Here is a 13,739-nt window from a genome sequence, read left to right as displayed (position 1 = left end):
AGAACATTGCCCAGAGCATCACACTTCCTCCACCAGCTTGCCATCTCTCCCCAAGTTACCAGCGCACAAACACCCAACCCTCCACATCATGTAAAAGAAAATGTGATTCATCAGAGCAAGCCATCTTTTTCCAGTGCTTCGTGGTCCAGTTCTGATGATCACATGCACATTGTAATTGCTTTCGGTGGTGGACAGGGGTCATTATGGGCACTCTGACAGGTCTGTGGCTATGTAACTCCATATGCAGCAAGCTGCAATGCACTGTGTGTTCTGACACCTTTTTATTATAGCCAGCATTAACTTTTCTAGCAATTTTTGCTATATTAGCTCTTCTGTGGGATCAGACCACAGGGCTAGCCATGTGCATCAATGAGCCTTGGATGTCCATTACCTGCTGTTTAGGAGAGGTTCTGACCCAGTCGTCAGTTGAGACAGTTGAAAATTAGAAAAAACATCACCTGGTCTTTTTCCAGTCTTCAGCTGTCCAGTTTTGGTGAGTCTGTGCTTTTGATAGACTCAGATGTTTTTGTACTTGGCTCACAGCAGTGGAACCTGATGTGGTCTGCTGTTGTGTGTTGAGATGCTTTTATGCTCACCATGGTGTAGAGTGCTTATTGAGTTACTACAGACTTCCTGTCAGCTCAAACAAGTCTGGTCATTCTCCTATAACCTCTCTCATCAACAAGGTGTTTCAGGCTGCAGACCCTCTGCACACAGGATGTTTTTTGTTTTTTACCCCATTGTATATAAACTCGAGAGTTTCTGAAACACTAAAACCAGCCCATCAACCCTGCCACAGTTATATTCACACATCACATTTTTCCCCATTCTTGACCTGTATCTGCATGATTTTATGCATTGTACTGCTGCCACATAATTGGCTGATTAGATAACTGCATGAATGCGCCGGTGTACAGGTGTTCCTAATAAAGTGGAGGATGCATATATAATGGAAACATCACCAAAATGGGCTAAAAATATTAGCCCAAATGACTGGTTTGGAACACAAAAAATAAATAAATCACTAATGCAACTCCCAGTGTCCCTTAAGTATACCGTATGACCAAAAGTTTGTGGACACTTGATGGGCGCTTGTTGAACATTCCATTCCAGATTCAGTCCCACTTTGCTCTTATAATAACCTCCACTCTTCCTCTTCACTAGATTTTGAAACGAGTATTAGTGAGGTCAGGCTCTGAAGTCGGGTAAGTAGGCCTGGCATTTCAGTTCATCCTAAAGATGTTCAGAGGGGTTGAGGTCAGGGCTCTTTGTGGGATACTCGAGTTCATCCACCCCCAACCTTGGCAAATCATGTCTTCATGGACCTTGCTTTATGCACAAGCATATTGTCATTCTGGAACATTTAGTTAATGTACATGTTAATGTAGTTCCAAGGGAAATCTTAATGCTACAGTATACAAAGACATACCATTGAGTGCTCAACGTTCTGACAATAGTTTGGGGAAGAACCACATATGGGTGTGAAGGTCAGCTGTCCTCACAAACGTTTGGCTATATTGCATGTGTTTGGGAGCATGTGTGTAATAATTGGCCCCAGTCTTGTTTACCTTTATAACATTTAACAAACATCCTTATCCAGAAAAATTTGTTTGTTTTCATTATTTTATTATCAATAAAACTTATATAGTGGATTGGCCAACTCTAATAGTTTAATTGTTAAGCTATTGATATATATATTAGATTTTAGCCTTCCCATCTAATATCACCACCAGCCTCCTCTGGTCCAAATAATTATCTAAATGAGAGATTTTGGTTTTGATTTGCAAAACATTATCCATTATTGTATGCAGATTGATGACCAGAAAATCAATTTAATCAATTTCTAAATAATTGTTTAACACAATAAAGTGTCCAATAAAGGGTGAAGGGGTCTGAATAAAAGGAAATGTATGGAGAGGTAAATAAATAAATGAACAAATTTAAGAGGACTGTGTCAATGTGTTACTGGTTTACTAAACTGTTTTTTTGTGTGTAATGTGGCTCTGATGCTTCTTCCATTAAAAATGTATTATGATACAAATTTTTATTAGAATAGACCACAATTACCTAGATTCAGATGTGAATTTAATAGTCATACTGCCAGTTGCAGCAAGTGACCGAATTTTGTTTTTCTGTGTGTAAATTGATTTCCACTGCAGCTTTTATTAGGATGTGTGCCACGCATTTGGTGTTTGACTCTCAGTGGGACCTGAAAGATGAGCTGTGCTCCTCTTTGAGTCAAGTTACCTCCACAGTTCTTCCAACTATGAACATGGTGGATCCCCTTCTTCGATCAGCCATCCTTCATTCTGTGTTAATGCAGAGACAAAAACTGAAGCATCTGGGAAACGGGAGCATTTACAAATGGTGAAGTTCATAAATGTTACAAAATATAAATAAATGAATAACAAAAAAAAATGGGCATTGTGAACATTTAGTTCTGTGCTCCCCCCAGGTCTTACGAGGACCTTCTCGCTCTGACTGATGCATATGCCCGTATTGCCAAACTGTGCCATGATCCAATTGGAGCACTGGAATATGTAGCTGGTACCAATGCTTTTACTTCCATTATACAGTTGTGCTCATAAATTTACATACCCCTTGCAGAATCTGGAAAGTTAAAAAAAAAATTAAGAGAAATCATTAAAGTGGCATTTATTATTATTAATTACTGTCCTGAATAAGCTATTTCACATAAAAGCAAGCCATCATTCCTATTCAAGTATCAAAGGAAAAACTGGTGGCTCTGTAATGCTGTAGAAAGGGCTTTGTTTAGGTCCACTTGTCCCTTAAAGAAGGGTCACTGCAGATCTATACAAAATTATTCTGACTGACTGCCTTTATCTTATGATGAAACATTTCTATCTTAATGGGAGGATGAGAATATTCCCAGGGCACAAGGGATGATTGAATGGTTTGATGACTGAAAATTATGTAAATCATATGCTATGGCCTTCAGTCACAAGATCGCAACCCAGCTGAATACCTAGGGGAGATTTTAGACTGGCATGTTAGACAGCATTCATTTCAAAATACTAAAATATCTTCTAAAATATAATTACAAAATAAATAAATAAAAATAAGGTGTTTCATCCCGCTAGTACAATTAAAGAGACTTGAATAAAATGCACACTGAACCTGTTCTGGCAGTTAGTGGCCTAACAACTTACTAAGACACCAAGTTTTCCTTTAATTTGTTACCCATCTGTACAACCCCTGGCAAAAATTATGGAATCACCACATTTAGAGGATGTTCACCCGGATTTTTTATTTTTTTTTTAATCTTGTAGCAAATCACAGATATGAGAGACAACAATTTTTATTTAATAGCTGAACATTCTGGCTTCTTGACCATACCACAAGTACAATTTTATTGTTTTAATTAATGGCATATTTGTTTCCATATCAAGAAGAGGAAAAAGTTATGGAATTAACAAAAAAAATTACAAATTAGTACTTTTTTGCTCGTCCTCTGCCTTTTATGGAGGCCTGAATTCTTTGAGGTATAGACCTCACTAATGAAAAACTAAATTTTCCATCAAGCTGGTTCCAACTTTCTCAAATAGTGGTTGACAGATCGGCTTTAGAGGATGGAGTCTAGTCATGGACCAATTTTTTTCAATTCCACCATGAAGTTTCAATCGGACTGAGATCCGGACTGTTTGCTGGCCATATAATTGCTGGTATTTTTTTTAGAAATATAAAATTACAAGGTGATAATTTTTTTCCTCTACTTGATCTGGAAAAAATATATGCCATTAAGATAATTTCTTTTAACATATTTGAGGTATGTTTCACAAAGCCAGAATGTTCAGCTATTACAAAAAAATTGTTTTGTCTCATATCTGTGATTTGTTTATTTGTTACGAAGTAACAAATAAAATATACAGTAGCCAGGTGAACAACCTCCAAGTGTGGTGATTCCATATTGTTTGTAAGGGGTTGTTTAAAAACCCTTGGTTTACAGTGCTAATTTGCCTACAGCTTACTTGATATATGGTGGTCACGTGTCAGACTCCGCTGATTTGGAAGCTGTGGAAGCAGTGTGCAGAGTTTGTCTACAACCACCACCATCTACATGGGGTAGTGGCCCTCAAATTCTTTCAGAAATGATCAGTATGAGAGGACATTTTGGTATGTATTCGCTATATTGTAGAAACCATTTTAAACATCCTGCAATAATGGGAAAAGTTCCTAATTTATTTAAGGAAAAATCCTCAAAGACCCTTGACCCATTTACTTAACTTATATTTCTCTTTATTTATTTTCAGATGAGGACATTCTGAAAACTGTACAGCACTGCCTTGAAACCACACTGAATAACAACGATACCCTGCTTCTGGGATTCAGTGCAGAGATGGCAAGTGAGATAGTGAAAATAAGAAGTCACTCACTCAGAATTCTACTTCTTCAGTCCGAAGAGAGCTTTGCAGCTGTCGGACATTATAATGGCATGTTCGAGCATCTTCCAGAACTTGCAGACTACAAAATGGCTCAAGAAAGATTAAAGGCTTTACAGACCAAGTTTGAATGGAAAAGGGAGAGCAGAGGTGTGGGTGAGGGAAAAGCCTCGCTGGGCCCCATCCATACTTTCCTACAGACAGAGTGGGAAAATCTAGCAGAGATAGTGTCATCACTTCTTGGAAATGCTTTTCAACCATCCAAAGACCTTTCTGCTTCTCACAACACCAAATCATCCATTATTTCACAGTTGGAGACTCGAGCAGACCTGCTCCAAATGTATCAGTTGGAAGAATACAGTGGTTCACCTCCTGTCTATTGTTTATCTGCCTTTGCTAACCCCCGTGGTTTTCTAGCTGCTTTGATCAGAGACACTGTCCTCATTAAACAGAGTGATATCAGCCACATTACGTTGCATTTTCAGGTATATATTACCATATCTTACAATAGTACTAACCAACTAAACCAGTTTTGGGCAGTGGTTTTCAAAGCAATAGTTGTTTTATCCCCTTTATCGCAAGTAATCCACAGATTTCACACAATGAACACTTCTGTCTCAATCATTTGCTCACTGTTCTTAAATAGGATCTGGTAAATATGTGAGAAAGAATTAAAGTGAATCCAAGTTATGGATAATCATTTTTCTTTTTAGTATAAACAGCTCAAACATAGTAGTACATCCAACATAATGCTTGTCTACATCCTCAGGTCCTAGGTTCTGCAACATCTCCAGCATTTAAGCCCTCAAATGGAATCTATCTTTCCGGATTGGAGCTACATGGAGCTTTGTGGGATACACAACTTGGAGCTCTGCAGGACACCGTGTCACCCAAGCCTTGTCCTTTTCCTCTTCTCTGGGTAAGAGCTCAAGTAAGAAACTCCATCAGCAACTCATCTCACAGTTCACCTTCTAATTCCTGCACCAAGGCTCTCTACAACTGTCCTCTATATCTGGACAGTCAGAGTAAAGATGGAGTCTGGAGCCTCTCAGAGAACAACATTGTAACTTATGTTCCACTTATGACCAGATTAGACCCAGTACTTTGCAAGATGAGACGAGTTAGATTAGTCAGTGCACTCGAAAATAAATTTGGGTAACGATTATAAATATTGGGATACATTTAAAAGACTGCACACCAACTTGCCATTTTTTTTTTTAATTAAAAGGTTTAATGATTTGCATGAATGACATCGTAAAGATAATTAAACAAAATCTGAAAAGTTATTCTTTACAGTTAAATTTATAATGGTAAATGCATGCACTAAATTAATTTACAATTCACTAATACCAGCATAATGGTATGCATTCACTTTTTAAGTCTTCAAACTCTCAACTTGAACATATTCAGAGAACATGTAATACAATACCCTTTTTTTTAAAAAAAAACAAAAAACAAAAAACATATCAGCACAATATGTGACTGTAGCCTTTTGTTTTTAACTCTGCTCTGTCTGCATTCCTATTATCAAAGCATCTACCGTTTTTTGTACAAACAAGGCTTGAGTTCAAGCCCTATTTTCTTTACATCATTTGGAACATTGTCTGTCTTCTGAAACTCAAAGGAGTAGAAGTGGCTGTTGGTTGTGTCCTAGAGACAGAATGTAAAGAACAGAAATTCATCAAAACATTAAACACCTTTTTGACATACAAGTGCATGAAATGTGCAATTTCAGGAGTTTGTACAAGCCAGCTAATCTCCAAAATCATGTTCATTTAGCTTGTTCCCTTAGCTACACACTACAGTTTGTTGTATTTTTTTTCATATACATTGTGTACTTTTCTTCACACGATTCTGTTTAAATCGGCTGTATTTCATTTGCCAGCTAACAAAATGTTGGTTGTTTTTTATCCCCATCCCTTCCCCCTGCATGCACTTAAAGCATTAAAGAAGACCATACTGCACAAACTGCTGATCTGCTGTTTACTGAACATTAGCATTTTAAACACACATTAACTGGTATGTACATTTGTAAAAGTTAAACTTGCAGAAATTACAGGAAGCATCACCACTAGGGAAGTAACATCTGGATGAACATACTGTATATTTCACTGCCACTAAAAAAATGTGTAGTTTATCATCATCATCTTACCTTACTGACCAACTTAAAGCCCAGACGAGATAAGGCTCCATTGAACTGGCGTATATTATCAAACCTGCTGGCAACTTCTGCAATTTTGAGGATACCCCTACAACAAATTAAAAAGGTTAGTTTATATACTGATTTCCATTGTTCTAAAAGAAATCAGGGAAAGCACTAAGAGCACTTGATTACCTGACTCAAGCCACATCTTATCTCCTTTAGATATTTGTAGTTGTAATTGGATTATTCTAAATGATATGCCAGTATCAGCATTAATAACTATAGAAATGGAACCCATGGACGTTTTAATACTTTTAAAAGGCATCAAAGTACAAATTACCCCATCACCAGGACTCGGTTTGCCTCGGCCAAAAAGTCTGTAAGGTTGGTCCCCATAAGGGAGAGACAAAAGACTGCAATATCAACTGTGGAGTCAGAAAGTGGCACCTGGACAGACACAAATCAATAAACATAAGCACATGATAAGATCAATGAAACCATCCTCTGGCATGCCCTTAATTAGAAAAGAATGTGCAGAACACACAGGAATGTATGGCTAATGTATGGCTTTCAGCATTGTATGAAGATTCAGTTTAAAAAAATTAAATTAAAAAACCCACTTATTCAGTGCCTGCAAAGTCTGACATGGCTTCATGACATTTACAGCCCTAAATGGTTTTATTGTTGATCTATTAAAACGATATAGCCCATTGTGAACACAAGTTATTTGCTCCCTAAGATTAACAGTCAAAAAAATTCAGAATGAAAATGTACTTGTTTAGCTTGTCCTAAAAAAATGTATTATATCATTCAAGATTTGTGATCATTTTTAAAGAATTACAAATTACAATTTATAACTTTATAACAATAAAAGGCTTACAATGTGTTTACTTAAGAGTAAAGAGAACTTTTATCTCTGGACTAGAACTTTGTTCTTCTTACCTAATTTTTTCTGTAATTTAATTCAAAAAGTGGAACTTTCATGTTATATTCTAGATTCATTACACATGAAGTGAAATATTTCTAGCCTTTTTTGTTTTAATCTTGATGATTATGGCTTACAGGTCATGGAAATCCAAAATCCAGTACCTCAAAATATTAGAACAAGAATTTATAATACAGAAATGTCGACCTGAGAAGAGCTCTAATCAGCTGATTAACTCAAAACACCTGCTAAGAGCCTTTAATCTCTCAGTCTGGTTCAGTACACAAGCACAATCATGGGGAAGATGAAAGTAAGTTTTGCATTTCATTTGGGTCTGGAGGAAGAGTGGAGAGGAACAGAATCAAAGTAGCTTGAAGTCCAGTGTGAAGTTTCCACAGTCAGTGATGATTTGGGGTGCCATGTCATCTGCTGGTGTCGGTCCACTGTGTTTTCTCAAGTCGAGAGTCAATGCAGCATCTACCAGGAGATTTTAGAGCACTTCATGCTTCCATCTGCTGATGAGCTTTGTGGAGATGCTGATTTCCTTTTCCAGCAGGACTTGGCACCTGCCCACAGTGCCAAAACTAGTAACTGGTTTGCTGACCATGGTATTACTGTGCTTGATTGTCCAGCCAACTCGTCTGACCTGAACCCCATAGAGAATCTCTGAGACACCAGACCCAACAATACAGAGGAGCTGAAGGCCGCTATCAAAGCACCTGGGCTTCCATAAACACCTCAGCAGGACCACAGGCTGACTGCCTCCATGTCACGCTGCATTGATGAAGTAATTCCTGCTAAAGGTTCGTGCATAAATTTACCCTAAAGACCTAGATCAGTTTTTGGGAAATCTGACTCTCCTGTATTTTTTGTTTTGCTTTTCTAACCTATTCTAGCTGTCAGCATCAAGTGCCATATATCATTTTAAGAAGGAGAACTTTAATTTTCAATCTAGCTCATTTAAAGTCCCAATTTTTTTTTTTGTCCGAGTATGGATGAATTATCCAGATTTTTTTGAAAAATGCCAGAAACAATTAGGTGCTTTTTTTTTGTTTGTTTTTAAACTTTGAACTCAAACAAAACCTCCTGAAGTTTGGATTTTTTCTTAAGAAAGTTATACCTGGATGGTGGTGGGGTGGGGCTCCTTGATGAATCAATGCTGCAGAATGGGATGGCGTAACCATGAAGTGTCCACATTCACTATGGAGCATCTGACCATCCAACTGAGACAAATATGTGACAAGACTGAACAGCTGAGAATCTCCACTTTATGGGAATTTTTAAAGCATACAGATTGGATTAACGGTTCAAAAGTTATTAATTATTTTAGAACAAGTTATTTTTAGCAGCAGGCTGTGGTTTCAGTCTTCGAGGGTTAACATACATTTCAGAAGTTCGACATTCTTTATTCTAATATTTTGAGATACTGGATTTTTTATTTCCATGAGCTGTACGCCATAGTCATCAAGATTAAAACAAAAAAGGCTTGACATTCATTTTGTGTAATGAATCTAGAATATAGGAAAGTTCCACTTTTTGAATTAAATTACAGGAATTTTTTTTTTCTATTTTTTAAAAAAATTTTCCACTGTATTCTATTTATTTATTTTTTTTAGAAGCACCTGTATAACTCAATAACAGGCCTTCCTTGAATGGAGGGTACTCCATATTTTCAGCATCTTTAGCATCTGTTCAAGGCTGACAATGATCCTGAACTGTCAGTGAAATGACAATGAACTGATTGTTCAACTCTGGCCTAAAATCTAAAAACTGTCATAAATTTGCCATATAGATGTACTGAACATAGCATGCTAATGAGTTCTTGCAAATTTGACTAAAGTAAAAGCTTGTGCACAACATTTGCTTCTCCAGTGTGTTATTCTTTACACACAACAAATGACAAAAATGCTCCTCTACACAATTAATATAAAAAATATACACATGCCCCTGTTAAAATGTCAGGTTTTTGTAATGTAAAAAAAATAATAAACCAAAATAAATCATGTCAGAACTTTTTCCACCCTCTAAGTGAAATTTACAGAATTATACAAAGTATAAAAATGAAATGAAAAACAAACATTTTATGGAAAAATAGGAAAAAGAAAAAAAGTTACAATAACCTAGCTGCATAAGTGCAACCCTAAACTAATACTTCGATGAAGAGTTCTGACATGATTTATCTTGGGTTAAAAAAAAAAAATTACATCACAAAAACCTGCCGTTTTAAAGGAATCTGTAGACTTTATATCCATACTAGCTCAGTGTGGTTGGGTAGTGACGTGCAACCCAGGGCCATGATCGGTAATTTGCACAGCACTGGTCATAATGCCACATTTACATTTCACATTTGGCTTCTGTAACATATATTTACATTTAACTTCAAAAGACAACTAAATAACTGTTGGAGTTGGCAGGATTAGTCACAATTCCTCAAGAGCAGGTGAAAGTGGGTTAAAAAAAAATAGTCCCGTGCACACCTCTACACATCATACAAAGTAATATTAAAGTGATAACATTTAATTAAAAACAAAAGAAAGGCATCGTCTTGCACGACGCAGTTTACCGGAAAAATTGGTTTCATGTAGTCTAAAAATTTTCAGACTAACAGAATGTATTTAAGCTGCTTTCTTTACTCTATTCTTCACATTTTTGGTGTTTTTCCCACCACCCCAACAGCTCCCCACTGCAGCAACTAATGAACGCATCAGGCAACTAGTCTATGCAACCCCTAAATCATGGGTAAGGTTTTTAGAAAGTGGTGGTAAATCCTTAGCTTTATATCATGAATAAATATAAATAAATTTTGTAAACAGGTGACATGCTAATATGATGGCAAATGGAACCAGAAACGACAAAGTGACACTTCTCCTGGGGGAAAACTGAGGAAAATTCAGCATCTGCAAGCCTGATATGTAATAAAATAATGTCTGATTTAAAAACAAAACAAAACAAACAAAAAAACAAACTTACATTGGCCATATCACAGGCAGTGACAAGGTCACAAATGGGAACCAAATCAAAGCAGTGCACTTTGTTCTTCACACTCTGTGCAATCTTGCAATCACCACAGCCAAAGTCTGCTATTACCAGAGATGGCGATCTGACAATTAAAACCAAAACCACTGTTAAAAGGTATTGAATCACTTTGCTCACAAGGCTAAAGGAATTATGAATTAAAAGTAGTAAGATAATGAAAATACTCTGCTCATTATAAAAAATGTGTGCAATAACCTTTTGAAGATTTATTGGAGCCATAGAGCTTTTTCCCCTTAACTTTCCTTCAACAGGGAACTTTTTAAAAATTGCTCACATTATTCATAAGCATTCATTTTGAGTGAATTGGAAAACATTCAAGTGACCAGTCAAATAAGCTAATAACTAAAACTCAATAATACACACAACTGTGTTATGGTGGGTTATGCCTTTCATCACTACGATAAAATAAAGTCACAGACCTCATACTTCACGGACCCCAGAGAACCACTGACTTAAATGATAGAATCAAAAAGAAGCGACTTCTCTCACCTTTGCCGAATATAGGAGATGATGGAATCCACTGGGTTTGCAGGCCAGTGTTTCACTTGTTCAGTGTAGCCTGTATGATAAATCCTGAAGGCATCAGGGTCCTGTGTAAATATACGTTTGGCTTCACCACTTGTTGATGTGTACAGCACCTCATTTATGTAGCGGAACCGGGCTGATTGCAAACGTTTCTCCATCCTCAACCTTAAGGCACTGGAGCGGTCCATTTGACATTCACCGACTTTTCTGAAATCTTCTTTTTCCTGTTCAAGATTTATATCACTTAGTTTCTCTTTGGTTTCAGTGGCATTGATGTTTAAAATACTCCGCAATTTCTTTGCCTGGAGCAAAGACTTTTTATCCATATTGACAGGCCTTTGTTTTTCACACTGATTATGTGCATTTGTCTTCAACCCATTATGGACCGGTTTTATGCTCGTTAATTGATGCGTGTCTTTGTTTACATTTTTTGTAATAGACTGGGCTTTTTCAGGTCTGCCTGTTCTCAAGGGTATATTATCGTTCTTCTTCACTGATGCCATTTTACAAAGTGCCAAATCATCATTCTGCATTTTCCCTGCTATTGAGAGGTCCTGCCTCAACTTTTCCTTCATTTTAACATCTGCAACTCCAGATGAATTGAGAAGGAATTTGTTCTTGCACTGTCTTTTGTTCTTCATTTTATTCTTCCACTGTTGCCGGCTCAATTTTGTATCAGTAGAAGCTTCTTCTGCATTATGCAACTTTTTAGAACCTGCAAAACATGAGATAATTGTAATTAAGAGATAACAAGACAAAATGGACAATGTGTAAACTGCTTAGATTCTACTACTTTCAATGCTGGCTGTGTCCACGTCACGCTTCACTCGTCGCTTCTTCACAGGTTTCTGCAGTACATCTGTTTCCTTGTCCATGTCTCCTTCCATTCCTGTACCAGATGTTTTCTTGTGTTTTTTGCACCTTTTTTTCTTCTTCTTCTTCTTGAAAAGATGTACAGGACCTCCTTCTCTTTCCTCATCACTACCTACAGAAGGTTTTATACACTCCCAGTCTGGGGCAGACCCTAAGGTCTCGAGAGTTCGCTTAAGACAATTCCTGCTGATTGCCTTGTGCTGTTTAAGGGTGCAATGAAGACAAATAATTTTTTTTTTTTTTTTTTAATGAGGAAACAACAATGCTAAGACACATGGTCAAGCCAAAGCACAACATAACCAATTTTGTTTAAAAGGATGGCACATGGACTTATGGACAAAAGTATAAAACGCTAAAAGGTTTTGCTGCACGATAGAAATATTAATAAAACACGCTAGAAATCTACCTTCTCAACAAAAGGCTTGGCGTTCACTACAGAGTGGGTCTGTTCCTTATCTGGCAGGTTATCAGTCCATTCCTCCTCTGCAAACATGTTAGCGACGACACCAACACCCTGGATATAAATATAGACATTCAGCGACTTAGAATAATACAGCAAAAAAAAGAAAACACCATTGTATTTTTGTAGCTAGCTAACATAGCTAATGAACCTTGACTAAGGTAAATGCTAGATCTAATCAACTCAGCTGCATTCTGATCTAAAATTACTCACAGTGAAAACCCTGAGTATAATTAGAGTTGATATTTATCCAAAACAAAGCGAATTCTCCTGTTAATTATTCACTTAGCAAATATACCAGTCGCAAAGACGCCAGCATTCAACCTGCATTCACAGGGACAACACGTGTGAGTAGTGTACATCCGGTATGCTTTATGCTTTACGACTCTGCCCGATCTGTGGCCAGTTTTACGACATTACTGTACATTTTGCGGCATTTCGAAACAGCTTGTACATCGTGTGTAGAAGTATTTTAATTTTGTTAGGAACAGCATCAATTACTACAACAAATTCTCTTGTAGTATCTGGAAGTCGCTTTTTGTATTGTCTGAATAAAAAGAAAACATTTGGAATTTGATAACTTACTTGGTAGTTACGATGTTGAATACAACACTTTGAATACAAAATTGGAAATAATGGCTTGGGCTTGCATGGCTGCTTCTGGAACAGACTCATTAAGCTTTATTGATGATGTAACTCATGATGGTAGAAGCAGAATGAATTCAGAAGTCTACAGAAACATTCTGCCTGCCAGTTTACAGAGAAAGGCATCCAGTTTAACTGGGAGGAACTTAGGTCCTTAAAGTTTTGCCATGTCTGCCATTGTGTAATTGCACCAAATTTTGTGTCATCCATGGTAACCCCCTCTTTACTAATAATGACACCATGACAGACATTTTGGGCATTAGAAATTCGCACTTCAGCTTTTAATGAGCAATTTAACATGCTCATAATAAATCCAGAACGTGGCAAAAACATGGTCAGAACAGGCAGATAATCAGGCAATCATCAAACACATGGAAAAGGACTACACCAGACTCAAGAAACCAAAAGATAAATATCAAGAACAGGATATGGAACAAATTAAACAAAAACTTGGTACATCAGGCATGTACACTGAGTGATACTTCAGATCATGTGTGGTTTTGGAGTCATATTTATAGAGTGCAGGTGTGCTTGATTAGAAGCCAGGTGATGTTGAATGTGGAATTTAAGCATTTTTCTGGGGATTGTCATTCTGGGCGTCCATGTTATAATGGTATAATCTCGGATATGGAATTTGTCACTGAGTCTAGGATTGACATGACAGGATGTCTAGAGGTGTTGTTAGCACAGTTAGCACAATATCAGCACAGTTGGGATTACCTACAGCCTTCT

The 13,739-nt window shown here is 37.1% G+C and overlaps 2 protein-coding genes across 3 annotated transcripts in view; one reads left to right on the top strand and one right to left on the bottom strand.

The window, feature by feature from the left end:
- LOC108278093 (dynein heavy chain domain-containing protein 1) overlaps window positions 1-5,759 on the top strand; it is a 40,430-nt gene extending 34,671 nt beyond the window's left edge. Inside the window, exons 41-45 of the mRNA XM_053687514.1 lie at window positions 2,160-2,367; window positions 2,456-2,547; window positions 3,985-4,134; window positions 4,272-4,885; window positions 5,170-5,759. Coding sequence (XP_053543489.1) covers window positions 2,160-2,367; window positions 2,456-2,547; window positions 3,985-4,134; window positions 4,272-4,885; window positions 5,170-5,559 — 1,454 coding nt within the window. The 3' untranslated portion in view covers window positions 5,560-5,759. The remainder of the gene's footprint in view (window positions 1-2,159; window positions 2,368-2,455; window positions 2,548-3,984; window positions 4,135-4,271; window positions 4,886-5,169) is intronic.
- Window positions 5,760-5,844: 85 nt separating this feature from the next.
- rrp8 (ribosomal RNA processing 8) lies at window positions 5,845-12,746 on the bottom strand. Of its 2 annotated transcripts, none has more exons than XM_017491246.3 (8): window positions 12,661-12,746; window positions 12,309-12,416; window positions 11,823-12,102; window positions 10,994-11,744; window positions 10,439-10,568; window positions 6,884-6,990; window positions 6,553-6,649; window positions 5,845-6,050 (listed from the first exon to the last, which is right to left on the bottom strand). In XM_017491246.3, the coding sequence occupies exons 1-8, from the start codon at window positions 12,679-12,681 to the stop codon at window positions 5,937-5,939; spliced, it is 1,608 nt and encodes a 535-aa protein (XP_017346735.1). In that variant the 5' UTR covers window positions 12,682-12,746; the 3' UTR covers window positions 5,845-5,936. The 2 variants fall into 2 exon arrangements, with proteins under 2 accessions (XP_017346735.1, XP_017346736.1); XM_017491247.3 differs by having other exon boundaries at window positions 12,576-12,733.
- Window positions 12,747-13,739: the final 993 nt, after the last annotated feature.

The sequence above is a fragment of the Ictalurus punctatus genome, chromosome 17 (assembly GCF_001660625.3).
Source record: "Ictalurus punctatus breed USDA103 chromosome 17, Coco_2.0, whole genome shotgun sequence".
Taxonomy (NCBI): Eukaryota; Metazoa; Chordata; class Actinopteri; order Siluriformes; family Ictaluridae; genus Ictalurus; species Ictalurus punctatus.
The sequence above is the reverse complement of the archived record's forward strand: the minus strand, read 5'-3'. Positions and strand labels throughout refer to the sequence as shown.